Source organism: Gymnoscopelus braueri (assembly GCF_963280865.1).
Source record: "Gymnoscopelus braueri genome assembly, chromosome: 9".
Lineage (NCBI taxonomy): Eukaryota > Metazoa > Chordata > Actinopteri > Myctophiformes > Myctophidae > Gymnoscopelus > Gymnoscopelus braueri.
In genome coordinates this window covers 23,863,137-23,882,171 of record NC_137610.1, presented here as the reverse complement: position 1 = coordinate 23,882,171, position 19,035 = coordinate 23,863,137, and the positions used below count along the sequence as shown (strand labels likewise).

The following is a 19,035-nucleotide window of genomic DNA, read 5'->3' as shown; positions in this document are numbered from 1 at the left end:
GACAGGAGAGGGAGACAGACCCATTTGTCACTCAGCATCTTGTACATGAAGTCTCACGGTTTAAACCTCCTTCAAAAATGTAAATCTTTGAAAATGGACAAGATGTCAGAAAAATGTATTAAAACTGTCAAATTAAATGATTCAGGGGGCATACCTATTCTGGTGCAAACATTCTGTGAAGTTACAACGTTGTGAACTTGTAGATTGGCTATTCTCTGCAAAGATATTTGGTGTACAGCAGAAACAGGAGAGGGCCTAGTATTTAGCCATGGGGGAGTCCGGTCAACTAAGTATAGGGTTTAAGTTGTTGTCACGGACGCAGGTCCTTGATTGCGTGCCGTTGCCTCCTCTTGTCGGTGGGTCAAAATGTCAAAAAGTCAAAAAGAACATAAGTTCTCCATTGAGTAAACTGAGATAATTTAGATAATAACTGAGTGGGAGACAATTTGACAAATAACACAGAACTGATACATGGACAATTTCCTTTCAGTGTGAAAAGTGTGCTTTGATAACGCACAATGTCTCAGTTTCAACTGTCCTCCTACTGTAATTTATCTTGGTAAAGAAACATTTCGGAACACCTCGTTGGTTGTGAAGAGGGTGGGTGTGGGAGGAGGAAGGGGTAAAAGAGTGAGTGTTTCTTTTCCCTGTGAGCAGGTTCGCATCACTGTGATGAGATAAAGCTCATGAATAAAAACGCTGGGTCCAGTCCGGATTGGGCCGATTCATGTGCACCTTTCAGTTCCTGGCCTGGTTCAGATGAACACAAACAAGGGTCTTGGGTTCGGGGCTCAAGCATCGAAGCAACAGCACAAACTTTTCAAACTCACAACGTGTCGTCGTGAGCTTGCATTTCGGCTGTTTTTGCACGCCACCATTGTACAACAAAGTAGAGACAGAGAGAGAAAGAGACAGAGAGACAGATAAAGGGAGAAAGAAACCCAAGCTTATCTTGAAAGAGCAGTGGGCACTTTTCACACAGCTGCAAGCCCCCCACCCCAATCTCTCTTTCTCCCTCCTTCCCTCCCTCGCTCCCTTTTTTCTTGCTCCTTCTCTCCAATAACCTCCCTCCCCCGCTCCGGCGGAGCGTTTAACGCGTGCGGATGAAAAGGGCAACTCTGTGAAAGGCCAGCGCTGAGGCAGCCCCGCCCCCCCCCCCGCAGGATGCCAGCGGCTGTCCAGTCCAATAAAGCTGGTTGTCCCTCCTGGTACAGCCTCCAGCCGGCTGGCTGGACCAACTGGCTCACTCCTGTCTCCCCGCTGGATACAGGAAGAGTGGCCATCTAAACATTGTGGGCAACTCAAAGTCGCTGAATGTTGCAATGTTTGCTGAGAACGTATGTTTTCGTTGTGTGGAATAATACATTGTATATGAAAATGTTTGCAACATGTGCCGTGTCTCAAATGAGCGAGCGCAAAGCTAGATTTAGCCTAGCCTAGACAAGTATGGCGGTGGCGTTGCGACGCATTGTGAGCTTACGCACCATCATATTTCAGATGTCCAAACAACCAAATGGTCACTTTATGGGTCCATTTGGTTCCTGAGGTGGCCAGTCTTAAATAATAATAATAATAAAGGGTGCCCATGTTCTCAGGTGCCCGCTGTTCCAGTGCACCGCTCTGCCGAGTACGGTCACGAGCAGGCGGGGAAAAATTGTGTAAATAATCAACTTAATCGATTATAGAAAATTGGAAGTGGGGGACCTCCATGCCGAGGTTTGATACGCCCATCTGGAGGTGAATAGAGCTCAACAGTGATAAAAAATTAAAATGAATCCCATTCATTTTCTTAATAGATACAATATCATTAACAATCTAAGGTAGACTTAAAGGAGAATTTTGGACTAAGTCTTTCTTACCTTTTCTATGATGTTATGACATCATAGGATGAAAAAAAAAAAAAAGCTATTAAAATATGTGATCTTACGCAAGGCCTATCCGCGCACGTTTTAAGCTGTGGCGGACCCGGGATGGAGTTATGACATTTTTCTACTGTACCATTCATCCTAAGATATCATAACATCATAGAAAAGGTAAGAAAAATGGTAAATTACAATGGTGATAAGTGGTTGTAAACAGTAGAAGACTTGTGTCAGTGTGTCTGCTGACACACTGTCAATCTAGTTTTTAGAAAAACATGTTTCAATCGTGATGTCATGGAAATATCCTACACTACCCACAAGTCTAAAGTGTAGCAGCAACGTTTCTCATTGGTGGAGAAAGCGGAAATATTACCACACCTGTGAATGTCACATGAGTTTCTGCTACCCTAGATCCCATAGCCCGGAGAGACAATCTTACATTGTGTTCGCACACAATAGTTTACAACGCTATTAACAATATAAATAAACACTATAATGACAATGGACAAAGTTGAGAAGAAGCAAGCTAAGCGATTGTTTGGTTGTAAGTGTTGGAAGGGTATGCGCAATGGTTTATGGCATGGGTCTTCAACAGGGGGTCCTGGACCCCTAGGGGGTCCTCAGAGTTACTGCAGGGGGGCCGCCGAATCTTTGTGTGATATGATTCTTTTTTACATTAGCCACTAGAACCCTAACATCCCTTTTCTGAGGAGAACTTGAGCCAAAAATAGCAGATCTACAAGCTATTTTTGGCAAAGAGGTATAGGTGTAGAGGGAAAAAAGAGCAGACCAAGTTAAAAAAAAGAAGTTTCATCTCAAACACAATTTCATACAATATAACCCTGGGTGGGGTTGGCGAAAGGGTCTACTCTGTGTGGAGTTTGCATGTTCTCCCCGTGTCTCCTAGGGTAGTTAATACCCTCACAAAAACATGTAGTAATCCTGGTCACTATACCGCCTCCCCCATGACAGCCGGGGCGCCTGATGGAGGGGAAGGGAACTGGTTGGAATAACGTGTTCCTTCCACGCGCTACGTCCAACCAGGGAAACTCCCCCCTGTCAGGTGACAAGAGGGTCAGTTGGCTCTCATGCATTGAAGGAGGCATGAGCTCGGCCCTGGGCTCCCTAGGCTGCGGGGCGAGTGTAGCGCCCAGGATCACTTAGATAATTGGCACCGGGTGAAAAAAGGGTTACAAAATCGTGGGATAATTTTTTTTATAAAATATATATATATATATATATATATACACACACACACACAATATAGAGGGGGTCCCTGCTTCATCTCTCTCTAAGCTAGGGGGTCCTTGGCCTGAAAAACGTTGAAGACCCCTGGTTTATGGGATGTGTTAATATATGCACACAACCTTGTACCTTTGCTTTTTTGCATTCCCCCCCCCCCAATATTTGATGACCTGAATCAATTGTTTTGTGGTCATGTCATGATTCATCACATAGCTGGTTGACTTGGAACCAGTCAGAAAGGATTTTCTGAAACGTCTGGGAAATTCGCTTCTGGCACCAAGGCCAAGGCCGTTCTAAAAAGACGGTGGTCCCCCTGCTACACACCCTTGTTTCAGTGTGATCATTTCATCACATGTGGGAGAGCTGCCGCCACTTCTAATGCATATCTACAGCGGAAAATGCAAGAGTTCACCTTAAGATTCCCGATTGCATGCTTGAGTAAACCGACCTCTCCATGCAGTGACTCATCGGTGAACACACATGAGTCAGTCTTCCTGCAAGAGCAACAAGCCCACGCAAGCTCCTTCATGGTAGGACTGAAGAGGAGATGGAGACGCTGCAGATATAGATCTACCGTTGTGGGCAAATGCAAACCAAACAAAAGGATGGGCGAGGCGAGGCGGTGACACCTGCATGCATGCCATCACGGAATAAATGCTTTTTAACAAGCAGGGATGAGGAACGTAGCTACACCGGTTCTGCATGGACCAGCAAGCCCATTTAATTAATGCTAAGCATGTGGGCATTTTAAAAAGGATAGGTCTGGTTTCTTGTTCAAAAACTAAACATAACAAAAGACTTGACTTTGGCATCTATGTTTTCGGCATATTGTTATAGGTGAAAATGCTCAAAACTAACACATTTCTTTTTCCGAAAATAGCCGATCTTCAAATGGGTTGCAATGTGATACATCGTGAGCTTGTAAATCGGGTATTTTTGCTGCGTGACACCATCGTACGACAAAGCATGAAGTAGGGCAATAATCACTCAAACCATATATCGTTGCTGTCGGGCAGAAACCTCCCATCTCCATATTCTAACTTTGTGTTTTTTGTATACTTAGATCATACTACATTGTCACACAAAAGCATCAAAAGTAGCAGATGCACAAGCTCGAAATGCGGCGCGGAGCGACGTGTTTTGAGCTTTTGAATTTGAATCCTGAAAAGTAACAGCTTTGGACATATGAGGTTTCCACCCGACAGAGACAATACAATTAGTTGACCAGTCCCCAGGGTCTATACTTGTCGTCTTGGTCCACTCCTTTTTTCACTTCACAACAAATCTCTTCCTATCTACAAGCTTGTAGATCCGCTATGTTTGCCACCAGAGTAGGGATGCTAAGGTTCAAAGTGGGTTGTGACCCTGATGGGGTTTTTTTTCTTCCATTAAACAGATCATTTTATCGAGGTGGAGATATGTTAGCAAGGAAAAAAAAGGCTATCATCCGATACTACAAGCATTGCTGAGAACATGCATGAATGCATTGAACCTCTGTGATGTTGAAACGGACATGAAGAATGGGTCTCTGCTGAAAGCCTCGACTACTTACGTGATGTCATTGCGCTGGTAGCATCCTTGCAACAGACAGGCAATGAGGTCACCCAGGAAGTCGAAATCCTGTTCTGACAAGGCCTTCTCCAACTCCTAATGGCGCGCACACACACACACACACACACACACACACACACACAGAGGAGGGAGACAGCAGAGGGAAAGGTCAGCCAGTAGGAGTAAAACTATCAGCGATACATGAGCCCTACCTCCAAAACACATCTGATGTGTGGCTATTGAAACCATTCAATTAGACCTGATGGATAAGAACCATGTATATTATCTTATCTCTAAAAGCTGCAGCACAGTACAAACGACACCAAACTTTTCGTTTTGTTCGGGCAGGGCTTCCTGAACCGAACAAAGTTCGGCAAGGACCAAAGTGTTATTATACTTGATGCGGCTCCGCTCAGAGTTATGAACGTTAAGATCACGCAGAGACCAGTGGGAAAACAATTACCACGGATCTCCGCTGTCTGGTTACATGAACCTCTGATGTGCTTTGACACAATTTGTCTCAGAGATTTTGACATTTCTGGCCACAGACAGTGTACAAAGTGTGCTATATCTGTCCATTAATAAATTAATAGCGATTATAGGTTTGTACCTCCTAACATCCTCAGCCAACTTTTCTTCAAGACTGTCCATGGTACACTGCTGACAAGTTGCAGAAATAAAACAATGTTTCACGATGATGATCTGCTATCTTTGCCAAATATTTGCCTATTACGATATGGCCAGAATATGGATGCTAGGGTTTGTGTAATCGGACAACTGTGAAAGGGATTTCAGGCCAACACGCATACTCTGTGAACTTTAAGAGGCGGTGTTGGCGAGGTAGTCAGCGGTAGGGAGGGAGGTAGGGGTCCTCCTTGTAGCTCCAGCGGTTGCTTGTTTGGCTGGAGATGAGGTTCAAGTTCAGCCCTGACCCCCTCTCTCCCTCGCCTCGCATTGTGCGTGGGCCATTGAGGTTTTATGAAGCGGCAGTAACCGGCAGAGCAAACTCTAAAGCCAGGCGGACAGCAGGAGCCAGCCCAGAGCTACAGCAGCACGGGACGCAATCGTACCCCCCCAACCCCCCCCCCTACACCCGCCACAACCTGGCTGACCAACCCACACCACTACCCAACATGCATCGCTCTCCTCGCCAGGATACCCAAAGGCCCCCGGGAGGGAGGGAGGGGGTCGGGGGCAGATATGCAAATGCGGAGCGTTCCGTCAGCCAAGTGTCCATTTCACTTAAAAGCCACCCTTTCCCCAGGATGCAAAGCAACCCTTCAGGCTGAAGATCAACCATCCCCTCAGTCACAGAAAGAAATCTGGCTGTCTGCAGCTCACTGGCTCCCTACCCTTCCTGGCCCCATACCCTCTCTCTCTCTCTCTCTTTCTCTCTCTCTCTCTCCCTCCCTCTCTCCCTCCCTCTCCCCAACAACCGAGCCCACTTTTCTCTACCTTCCCTCCCTCTTTTCGTCTCGCACAATCCCACCACTCCGTTATAAAATACCCTTCCCCACTTCTAGGAAGAAACAAAAACACGGGCAGTCCCAAATTAGCTTAGGAAGAAGGGGTCCTATTTTTTTTTATTGCTCACTCGCTCGCGTCCCCTCGGCCTGCAGACTGCAGCCTCTCTCCAGAGAGACCCTGGTGAGCTCAGGGGTCACCGGAGGTTAGCGTACACACCTCCCGGCCACGGAGGGGGGGACGGAAACCAGGAGCCGACAAGTCAGCACGATGAAAAACAGGAGGGGAGGGAGGCAGGGAAGGAGAAGCTGAAAAACAGGATAAGATAAATGTTTCTGCTCGGGGTTGTAAAGAAAAAGGAGGGGGTGGGGGGGGGGGGGGGTGACATGGCCTGCTCTGGAGTCAAGCTGCAACAGAAACATACCAGAGGTTCTATGAGTCAGATAGGAGATAGCTGATGCTTATCTACCAACTCCTATTACTCAAAGACAGCAGGGTTCATTAACTCCTCCGAGCACATTTTCCAATCACCAATTTAAAAAGCTATTGATCATTCTTGCTCCTGACAACAGATTCCAGTGGATCCGCGCAATAATAAAGTGCAGGTTTTGGGGAGTGGCATCATGCTTTAACAGAGGAACCTCGAATCGTTGGAGCTGGTGGGTGGGTGGGTGGATGTGTGTGCGCGTGCGTGCGTGTGTATGGAGAATCTGGAGATCTAAGGGCAAAGAAACATAATCCTTAAAGCACAATGTCATTTTGGTAGAGGTTTCGGGTGTGTAGGTGCCGTAATGGAGCAAGATATCTTGTGTCTGATAAGTGACCTCCACAAATGACCACCAATGTTGTCATTCATTGGTGGGTTGAGCAATATCACCATATTGTAAGATATGTACCACAAAAGAGAGTTAATTACTTTGAGAGTGTACGAATGTAACCAAATGGACCTGTAAGGGTCCATTTGTGGACTCTGTACTTACAAAAGGAATAATACAGTTGATTGTACTGTGTACTGAACCAGAATGCCGGAAGCAGAAATTGAACATAAAAGCGAAGAGGACAAGCAACAACTCACACTGACGCCGTCACGCCTCAGATATCGACAAGCGGACAATAGTTTGTTGCGTGTGGCACACTTGCCTAATACAATTGGAGTGGAATTGCTTTCAAATTCTACCGTAGACACACATGGTCTCCACTTAAGGTTCTCCTCGACTGACAACGGAGCCTGCTCCTTCCGTCCTTAGCCACGGCCTAGCAACAACTGGCTGGCAGCCGCGTGGAGAATGTGTGTGGGGTGGGGGGAAAACGAGATAAGGCGAGGAGGAAAAGACTGGTGGTAGAGAGAGAGAGAGAGAGAGGGTGGGCGGATGGGGGGTTGTCAAGGGAATAATAGAATGTCTCTAGAAGTCCTCTAACTTCACAGCTTGTGGTGCCACATCATTGTCGGGCAGGAGGTGAGGGGGAGAAAACTGAGTGAGCAGAACGAAAGACAGACAGACAGACAGGCAGGCAGAGAGACAGACAGACTGGCAGGCAGAGAGACAGACAGGCAGCAGGAGGAGTGGAGGTGGTTGACTCTAGGCTGAGTCGTCGACACGAGCGAGGGCTGGCGGAGGAGCCAAGGTGATGACACACCTTTCTGACTCAGCCTCGACTCACTTGACAATCTTTGTTCCCTCTGTTCCGCGCGTGAAAAGGTTCACTTTGTTCACTTTATAGTGGCTCGGTGATAAATCTGACAGCCTTGTGCTCTCCGATTTGTGCCCTTTATGACATATCGCTTATCCGGCCTCCTTATCTTAAGGCCTTGTGAGCCCCATTGATCATTAATGCGAAGCGGCTTACACTGTGACTCTGTACTGTAGAGCCTTCTGCATTGTATTTGCCCACATGTACATGTGTGACTGTGCGTGTTGGTGTGTTTCTGGGCAGCGTAGTCTTATGTTTGCTGAAAGGGTACAGCTGTGGTTCTCAAACTTTTTCAAACCCCCCCCCCCCCCCCATCTAAAAACATTTTGTGCCAGTGACCCCCCCATACAAGATTTGTGTTGGTAAAGTGTCTCAAACTATAAAAAGAAATGCGAGCTCACATGTGAGCTTGCATTTTTCATATACTTGTTCATATACTTTTCAAATTAAATTGATCAGATTAAAGTGATTAAAGTAACGCATTATGCTGGGGGACCCCATGGCATCCCCCTCAAGAACCGCCTGGGGGTCCACTCCCCCGGGCCGCACTTTGAGAACCGCCACTACAGCAGTGTGTGTAAGCTGAGAGGCGGCTCTCGTAGGAGAGTTCCAGCTGCACACATCTCACAGCCCTTAATCAAGCCGGGTGTTTGTTAACAGCGGCTCCACAGAGGGATCGGCCCGCCGGATGGATGGTGGAAGAAAGGCCAGCGCAACACCACATTAATTTCCCCCCTTTCCCTTTGCCATCCGAGCTGCCGAAGTGGCACTTCAAAGGTGGAGCGGGGCGGTGTTAATCCAGGGGGCTCGCTCGGCTCTGCCGCGCCGGAGCGATCTAGCTGCGCTCATGCTCCGCCTTCGCTCGACCCAGTCTCTGTGTCTCCCTCTCCCTCCCGGCCCCCAGGTTTTTTTCGCTGTGATCAAAGTGCACCTCGTCCCTGATGGATGGGCTCTGCTCTGGCCCCAGAGGCAGCCCTGACAGGGGACCAGGAAGCGGAGAGGAGCGTGACACGGGATCTCTCAGGATCTCACGTGTGTGTGGGTATGTGTGTGTGTGTGTGTGTGTGTGTACAGTATGTGTGTGTAGAATACAGACACACATGCTGTTCCCCTGCCCTCTACTGCAGTGGTTCTCAAACTTTTTAAGGACCCCCGGTTTGGTATGCATTAGGCCACGGACCCTCATAACTCATGTGCAAAGGGGACCAAATGGACCAATAGGGTCCCCAGACGGACCCCACTTTGAGAACCACTCTGCTCTACTGATCGAGCTCTGATACTGTTCATTTTAAGGTTAAAGAAAGATCAAGTACAAAACATGACAAATAAGCAGTCAACTTGTGTCTATATACTGTACCATTTAATATAACATAAAAACAGCTGTTCTTATGTTCTTGGGAAAACAAGTTGAGTTTTTATCATAGTAGCTCATATTTCTAAACGTTAATGTACACTACACACACTCAGCTTGATGAGTCCACCACTGTGCTCTGAAATGCATCATTTCCTACAAGTTGAGCTGCGGCAAAGCAACGAGAAAGGAGAGAGACAGAAACATGTCGCTCACGTGAGTGAGACCTAAGGCCCATTCTACAAATGCCTTCTAAATCAGTAGTTCTCACCCTTTCAAGACTTTTCAAAAAGTTTCAAAAATAGCAGATGTGAGCTTGTATATCTGCTATGTTTGAATAGCCAAAGGGAAAATCTAAAATGATACAGATGCTTTGGGATATAAAATGCAGCGCATGCATCGGCTATTGTTTTGTATGGGATAACAGCGTGCAACAATGTTATTTATAAATCAGGCTCAAAAGCACCAAGCAGGGGAAACAACCAAAGATCTGATTATTGCACTTACTTTTTAAAATTCTAGTAGTATAGTTCGATTAATTTCAAGCTAGTTGTCCTATCCACGATTATAAAGCACGAGCGTGTGTGCGTGGAACAGTGGGCAAGAGGCACAAAAATGGCATGACACAAGCTGAAAACAAAACATTCAAAGAGATGTGTTTGCTTGTTGAACTACAATTCAAAAGCCAGATCCCAATATTCAAACGTCTGCCTCCACGTGTCCTCCGTACTGCAGCATTCTGTGTGTTGGTGAAATTGGTGACCTGCAGAAATAATGTGACCGTCTTGTGGACTTAACGCTACACTGAGGGTCGGACGAATCGTGTATGGGGGTCAGTGGGCAATATTTACAAGGGACTTTAGCACTTATAAGCAGACATGGAAACACTGAGCACATGCAGGCCATCCTGCAGAATGCAGAGAGCAGGATCACTGGGAGCAGAGGCAGTGTAGCCAGATTGTGCGAGAGAAACAAGCGGTCTAGGTCTACGAAAACAAGCCCAAAAGAAGCGACCAGTTTTACCTCTTGAGCCCTATATGCATCGACTATTTGAAAATAGCCGTGTTGTGAGCTTGTAGATCAGCTATTTTCAAAGAAATCTTGGAACAAAATGTAAAACATTTAGAATCTTGTATTGGAGGTCCCTAGCACAAAATATTTTCAGATGAGGGTCCTCAGAGAAATGCATATTAATTTGGAGGTCCTTGACATGAAAATGTTTGAGAGCCACTGGTTTAAACAACATTAGGAAGCAAGCCCAAATAAGAAACTACACATTAGAAACAAGCGACTTTGCAGAAAAACAAGCCCAAAGCCACTTATAATAAGCAGACTTGGCAATGCTGAGCCGAGGAGCAGGTTTTAGGTGTTGCCATAATGTGTCACCATGGCTTTACACCTGGGAGGTTAAAAGTTGAGCATTCTGCATTCTGACTCACATGACTGGAACAAGAGGACACCGTGATCATCAATGATCCCGTTAAGAGCACCTAACACTCACTGAAATAGTGCTAAGGCTGCCACATAAAACACCTCACTCACAGCAGCAAATTAAACATCTTCACGGGAACAAAAGTACAGGATTCTTGGACCAAAACACAAACAGCCTCACACTTGGGGAGTCTGGTTCCCGCGGGAGGGGGAATTTGCTTTTACAGCTTCACCCAGCTGATAGCGCTCAGGTGGTTTTGATGAGCACACTGGACGGAGCTGTTAAGTGTCGTGCTAAGTAACACTTCGACATGCATACCGGACTAGCCGGCGGTTGAACCGTGTGTTAGTTTTTCCCCCCATGTCAAGCGACTTGAGTGCTTAGAAAGTGCTATATGAGGTATTATTATATAAAATCTTAAATAGCTGGCGATAAGTGCACAGTACAGATTAGACGCTCAGCATCTCATCCACTGCTGCAGTTTCCAGCTAAACATAAATACATGGCGCTGCCATTGAAAACAATTCAAAACATACGCTGCTGCTGCGCTCAGGAAAGAACACCTTGGAGACAGACCAACTCACTGTTGCCATATTTTGTAAGAGAAATAAGCAACGAGGTCTATGAAAACAAGCCAAATGAGCACTTTAAACATATACATTGGCTATTTGAAAATAGCCAATCTACCAGCTCAGGTCTACAGAGCTTGTAGGTCTGCTATTTTCAAAAGAAAATCTTGAAAAAAAACATTTAGATTTTTTTTAATTGTTTTAACAACACACATCTGGTATGGGGGTCCCTGGTCCCTTTGTATTTGGACAAATACAAATTAATCTGGGGACATGAAAAGGTTTAGGACCACTGGTTTAAACAACATTAGGAAACAAGCCCAAGTAAGCAACTACACTTTAGAAACAAGCCCAAAAAAGAGACTAAAGAAGAACAAGCACAAAGTTGCTTATAATAAACAGACATGGCAACTGCTGTCTAACTGCTGGAAGCTGCAATGACACCTGAATATCTCACCAGGGATTCAACGCTATAGAAATCTGAGATATTATTCGTTGCTATCGGGCAGAAATGTTAACATCATTTAAAAATTTAAAGCCCATTAAAGCCCATTTCATTTAAACTTTTTATTTTTGTTTTTGGTAAATTAATGCCCTACTTGGTCATACTACAGTGTCACAAAAGTAGCAAAAATAGCCGATATACAAGCTCACAACGCGTTTCAACACATTTTGAGCTTATAGATCGGCTATTTCTGAACATTTTTAAAGTGGTAGTGGTTAAGTCTGTCTGTGGTTAATACAAATATTGAACCAATGAAACATGATAAAACAAAAAGAGATTGTAACTAAACACATGTTCTTTTTTCCATTTCCTGAAAAGTAACAGTTTTGGACATCCAAGGTTTCCACCCGACAGAGACGCCTTGCAACTGATCGGAACCCTTGACTTGAACATCTCTAAACGCCTTCTGAGAATAAATCAAACAGCAGAGGAACTAACAGAAGACATCAAGGCGAGCCTGATCCTCACACCAACAGACCACACAGATCTCGTGTGCATTCCTAAATTTAAAAGAAAAGAAAAAAAGTTTAATGAGCCCCAGGTTCTGATTGGACAATGTGTCGCCAACATGTGCTCTAATCCACATCTGTGCGGGGGGGAGGAGAGAGGAGAAAGAGAGAGAGAGAGACAGAGAGATGAAGTGTGTGTTTGGCTTGTTGCTCATCATGGCTGAGGAACAGAGAGAGAGAGAGCAGGGCTGTGATAAGCCAGGCGGGGGTGGGGGGGGGGGCTGCAGATGAACTACACACAGCTTGTGGTATGATGAAGGGCTTGGACCTCTTCCTTCTTCACAAGGACACTTTCCTTGCTACTGCTGTGCTGTTTAAAGCCCCAGTTATAGTGGCCGGTGCCGGTGTCGTGCTCAGTAAATAGCAGATCTACAAGTTCACAATGCGTCACATTCGTGACACGTTGTGAGCTTGTAAATCTGCTATTTACGCCACGCAACAGCAGCGGGTAACCAAGTATAAATCAGGCTTTAACAGCTCCCTGCAGCAGTGGTCCTCAAACATTCTCATGTCAAGGACCTAACAAATGCCTATGGATTTGGCCACGAACCCTAATTAAAAAAACCTAATTACCCTAATAAAAAAATATTTAAAAAAATATTAATAATAATAATATTTGTAAAAGAAATTCCCCAAAATAACAGCTACAAGCTCATAATTGTGAGCACACTGGAATCCCCTCAAGGACCCCTGGCTGGGGGTCCCCGCCGGATCGCACTTTGAGAAGCAGTGCCCTGCAGGGTGTATGTGCGCAGGCAGCGCAGCAGTCTGTCGGATGCCTGGCTGGGGGAGGGGAGGGGAGGGGAGGGGAGCAGCGGAGAGGAGAGATGTGTGTTCCATGTTTGTGTTGTGCGAGGGCTTCTCTGTCTGTCTGTCTGTCTGTCTGTCTGTCTGTCTGTCTGTCTCTCCTTCCTCCCCCACTCTCACAGCTCCTCCAGGAACCATCAACTGACAACACCCCCCACCCCCGCACACCACCATCACCACCTCCTGCCACATGACAAACACGCATCACATCCTCAGGATGTGCCACTCAGCCCGTCATGCGAGGGAAGCGGCAACATAACTTCAGTCACCGCCAGCCCCGGTCGCCTTTACCGAACGACTAAAAGAAGAAGAACTTGTTGGCCAGAGGCCACAGGGGCGGGGGGTTCCCCAAAAAATGGCAACTTGACCACCAAATCGACACCTCCTTTGTCACGTCTGTCGGAGCCAGGGTGACTGGTCTATTGGGCACGCCCACTTCAACACATTTAAACATTTACTGCCGACATGCTAAACAGTATAGTTGCCATTTCCTCAGTCATTTGAGCAGGAAGAATACTTTCCAAATCCCTAAAGTCACACAGACACACACATTAACACACCGACTCATCCGTCGGTGTAATAATACCTGCTCATCTGGAGCAGTTAGGGGTTCAGTGTCTTGCTCAAGGACACTTGAGCAAGACGCAGCCAGGAGGAGCCGGGGATCGAACCGGAAACCTTCAGATTCCAAGTCGACGGCCGCTCTACCTATTGAGCCAGAGGCGGTGTCAAGGACGTGGGTGGGGGGCGTTAGGAGGACTGATTTATACAACGCTTTGCACTACGAGCTTGTAGATCGGCTATTTCCGGTGCTCGACGCGGCACAGCACAACCAAGTCTAAATCAGGCATGAGTGGGGACAGGTGGCCCCACTGGGAAGGGGCATAGGATGCCAGGCTGTGGGGGCAGAGAGATGAGGGACGGACAGATCCTCTCCAGACAGACCGGGAGGCCCCCTTGCCTTTCTGCCTGCATGGAACCCTGGCTGCTGTGCTGCTGTGTGGGTGAGAATGGTTAAGCACAGGAGATGGGAGGCCACCCAGCGGATCACTGCCTCTCATGCCTCCACTGGGATAAACACATCATCAACATCCTCAAGAGAAACTGGAGCTTCCTGCTTCAGCTGACAACACGGTGGTCTCTCGCTTCCCCACATTGCATGCACATGTGTGCACACACACACACACACACACACACACACACACACACACACACACACACACACACACACAAATGGATCATTAGCATTTATCCCATGCGCCTCGAGGAGAGAAAAATAGTCCTTGACCAATGTGGCTGGAGCAGGCAGAGGGAGGGAACACAACGTGAGGCAGATGGCCTGCAGACTCAGTGCAACACACTGACGACTGACGACACAAAGACAAACATACTGTAGGGAAGAACCCATGGATTAAAGTTCTCAGTCGCCACGACCAGCATAACGCTGCCGCTACGCACTGGTGTGGCTGGTAACGTCACTAATAATAGATTTTATTTCAAGATGAAAGATTGATCCTGTCACGTAGTTCAAATCTAACACACCTATTATTGATTTGATTAACTGCAGCTGTGTTGCTTACTCGATGTACTATAATCAGCTATCAGCATTATGCAGCCTGCCATGTTTTTACCCTGCTGTAGTTTTTAACCTGAATCAGAAAACAAACTACAATATCAGCCTAGGGTTTCATCCTCACATAATTAAATAATTAAAAGGAGGACTTCACCCATATTCAACCTTATCTTCATATAATTTCAGTTCCTGGAAAGTCAGCATGCTGAAACAGAAGTTATTGATCTTGCACTACAAAAAAAGTGAAAAAATAAGTTTGTAAATCTTGTTTACTTTCTAATATGCCAAACCTGTCTACCAATGATGTCACTGGTAGGCAGGTTTCTGAACTGTCCACAGGACACAGTGAATAGACAGAAATGGTGCAATCCTCTAATGAGCATTACTGAGGACCAATTATATGAACATTGGTGCAGTAGTTCTTTAATCACAATTAGTTCTAAGACAATTCATCGTCAACAAAAATGTCATGATTGTGACCAGTGTTGGGGGTAACAGCGTAAAAATTAACGCCTATCTTACAGTAACGGAATACAGCGTTAGTTTGTAATTAGAGTAATCGGCTACTAGTTACCTTTTCCAAAATAATGGTGTTGGTGTACGGATGTTACACAGAAATTGGTGACCGGGCCAGCATGCTGTGGTGATTGCGTTATCATTCTATTCAGCTCTGTAGTCAACGGGTCACCGCTTATGGTGTAACACACACGGGCCGGTCTTGTTTTTATTACATGAATTTACCGCACCTGTGCAACATGGAAGATACTGAGAAGACAGAGAGGTTCTCCTTCAGTACAGTCATGGAAGTAATCACACTATTTTGGGATTTATTGGTGAAAGGAGAAGTCAATGCAAATAGCCTTGGTGAAGCCCAGCACAGCTCCACCTCCACAACACTGGAGGTCACTCCGCTTGCTTTTGATTTGATTTGATTTTGGTAAAAGATATACAAGTAAAATCATTGACCAAAATGTATACAAGCAGACCTACAACCTACCACTACTAGACACAAACATTATGTTGAAAGCAACTGACTGGACTGTCATGGAATTTGCTGAGCACCTTCATGATCCCTGGAGAATGACCCCTGTGCTGATTTTGGTGACATTAGTGACCTTTCCTATAGTGAATATGCAATATATGCCCCCCAGGCCCCACACACAAACACACACACTATTTCCACAATGGCATATGTACCAGACATATTTGATGTATAACCTAACATAATCCAATCATATTCACAAACTTACATTTATAGTATTAAGCTACTTATAAGTCCTTCTGCTTATAAGCCAAGTGTTAAATATGATTTCCCTGAAAATGTGTCTGCTTAGCAGTTAATTTGTTCAAATTCCTTTGCCATAACATGCAAAGATGGAAGGTTTAAACACATTTTTAACTAATCCTATTTCTGCCCCCACCCATATGGGATCCTTGGCTGTCACCAGCTGCCATCACAAAGATGGAAAGGGGGATTTTAATGATGTGATGATGGCTGGCAAAAACAGAATCACTCACACGTCATCACTAATGACAGGGTGTCCCTAAAAACGGCTTTGAAACGTGCAGGTGACATAATGTCTTTTGCAGTCAATTATATTCCCAGACACTATAGTTTGGGAATATAAGGAAGCAACAGTTGACGGCAACAGGTGAGCTTTACTATAGCCTCCATAGGGGCCATGTCCACACTCCACATGAAGCGTTTGTTTTTTAGCTGCCAGTGCCTTTCTGCTATGCATTTCTATGTGAAAGACGCGCTAGGAGAGCTCCTCTTCCCGGTGCTGCGCCTCGCGTTTTGGCAGAGCGCCCTGTAGAGCGCCTCCAGTAGAAATAGTCAAACTTTTGGGAGAGGAGTGCTGCTCATCAATGTCACTTTCCTATGCAGAAGTTTGGAGCAACACACCCACAAACATTGAGCGAAGATGTCTGTACCACTGTGTACAACTGTAGTGCTCCGCCCGGGCCCAAAAAAAAAAAGAAGCTTTCTTTGGACACAGAAGCACTGTGAAATGGCCCATTACGACCCAGTGAAAAATGGCTGCTGCTGTAAATTTAAGCAATTAAAATGGAAGAACTTCATTGCAGGCCAACAGATCAGGTAATCCATTTCTGTTGACAGGTTTTATTGAAACAGATCAAAAGGAGAAAAAAAGAAGAGAACAGGAAAAAACAAGAAATATTGAGGTAAGATTTTTTTCATTTCTGTGCCAACCTTGAGTTTGTTTCAGCCTGTTGTCTGCTACAATCTGTCAAGTAAGCCAAGTCTATGCCAGTCTGCCCTCCAAGCTACACACACACACACACACACCTCTGCCGCTCAACTCCCCCCCCCCCCGCACGCCCCTGGTGCCACACGTCTCTGCAGCCTGTGGCTCTTTAACAAACGTCCCTCTCCTCCCAGCCCCATGATCCAACTTGAAGTTGGAGACTCTGGGGGTGACATTCCCATTGGTAACTACAACCCCCCCCCCGCCACCTTCTCACCTCCAACCACACCCACCCTTTCTGCCTTTCCACAGTGGCGAGGCAAACAGCAACACGCTCCGGAATAAAACCCACAATTCCCCTCCTCTCTCCGACTGTGATGTTGCATCACGCGGCATGCGCCGGCAACAACGTGGCGGCAGCGTAATGCCACAGAAGAGCACTGTTTCCAGGCAGGCTGAGCGCCGACGCGCACCATTAGCTGGTGAGTTCTAACGCAGCTGGGCCTCCCCCTCTGCACTGGGACCTGATGTGGTGATGATGTTCACACTCCACCAGCCATCAACCACTCTTCTCCCCCCTGCCTCGTAGTCTTCCCCGTCAGCCCACCACAAACCCTACGAGCTCACAACGCGTCACACTCACAACGTGTTGTGAGCTTATAGCTCGGCTATTTTCCCCGAAGATATTTAGTGTACAACAGCAAGAGTAGGGGCCCTGGTGTAGTAGAGCCCTGTGGGACATTTAACCACTCAAACCCTATAGACCTCGTTCCAAGTGAAATAGCAGACATCACCGATCAACAAGCTCACAACACGTCGCGCTGTGACGCTTAACGTTGCGAGTCGGCTATTTTTGCGCAATGTTCACTGAACGTTCCCCTACTTTTGCCGCACATTTTCCTGTTTCAGACAATTTATTGCCAAATGTTCTTCTATTATGACATGCCCAGAATAGGAACGCTAGGGTTTTGGAGGTAGCCCATGCCGTCCTTTTGGGGAGGGGGCGGGACAGCAACAGTGGAGGGAGGCCGCCACCAGACTGGAGACAGAAAGAGGGAGGCATGGGGAGCTGCAACAATGGAGCTGGCTGAAACAAACCCTGGTGTACGTGTCCCCCAGCTCCCACACACACATACGCACACACACACGCCATGTGAAACCATCTGATACATGTACTGCTGCTCCCACTTGTCAATCAAAGCTGGGGGAGGGGGATGAGGCGAGAGCCGCCTCTTACAATGTGATATGGTTGTTAAGAGGAACACAGCAGAAGTTGAGGAGTGTGTGGGGGGGGGGGGGGTGTTTGTGTATATTAATAAGGGATGGGGATGGGGAGGGGGGCGGACCTTGAGGGATAACTTGACTGAGTGATAAACAGTGTTTATGGTTCAACGGATAGGCCGGCATTTTCGAACCCCTAAATCTGAGACTTTTTAAGACATCTGCCGACCCCGATTTGTTTTGAAAACTCTGATGTATTACTACAGTGGTTAATGCCAGAAAACGCAATTAAATCATTCATTATGTCAAATCGTCAGCTAAAACTTCTTCTTGACAGCACTGTGGGTGTAAATGAACACTCAAACCTCCAATATCACAACTTATTGTTGTGAAGTTGTTTCAGTCATCATCCTACAAGTCTGTAAGGCCATCAGCATCTTCCTGGGTCCAGACTACAGTATATCAAAACACAGAGTACAAAGCCCCAAGTGAAGTGTCTTGTCGTCAACTTCTACCAAACACACGATATTGGTACGCCACAATGCAAACGCTGAAGTAAAACAACTCCTACCTAAAACCACAGACTACAGCAACAAAAAGGGGAAGTATTCTTTGAATGTACTTGTGTTGTGCGACTTCAAGTAGAGTACAGTTTCATGGATGTTGTCAAATTGTTGTCAAATGTAAAATGTGATATGTGTTTCAGGCATGTGGTATGGATGGAGATAGGTTCTTCTACAAAGCTTGTGTGGACCGAGATAACTTTCGTTTTAACCACTTAAACCTACACACTTACCGTAAATTTGGACTATAAGCCGCGACTTTTTTCCCATTTTTCGACCCTGCGGCTTATATAACGGTGCGGCTTACCTATGGATTTTTACAGCTAACGGCCACTAGGGCACCTCCTAAATCTATGGATTTTACACCTGCGGCTTATAGTCCAGTGCGGCTTATATATGTACAAATCATTCAATTTAGCTGCTGCGGCTTATATTCAGGTGTGGCTTATAGTGCGAAAATTACGGTAGTTGACCGGATTCC

At 46.2% G+C, this 19,035-nt stretch overlaps 1 protein-coding gene across 3 annotated transcripts in view; it reads right to left on the bottom strand.

Annotated features, from left to right (window-relative positions):
* Positions 1-19,035, bottom strand: part of cecr2 (CECR2 histone acetyl-lysine reader) — a 71,901-nt gene that overhangs the window by 39,385 nt on the left and 13,481 nt on the right. For 2 of the 3 annotated variants that reach the window (XM_080438807.1, XM_080438808.1), the window contains exon 2: positions 4,660-4,754. The exons of the other annotated variant lie outside the window; for it this stretch is intronic. In XM_080438807.1, the coding sequence (XP_080294933.1) occupies positions 4,660-4,754 (95 nt within the window). The remainder of the gene's footprint in view (positions 1-4,659; positions 4,755-19,035) is intronic. 3 annotated transcript variants of the gene reach the window in all.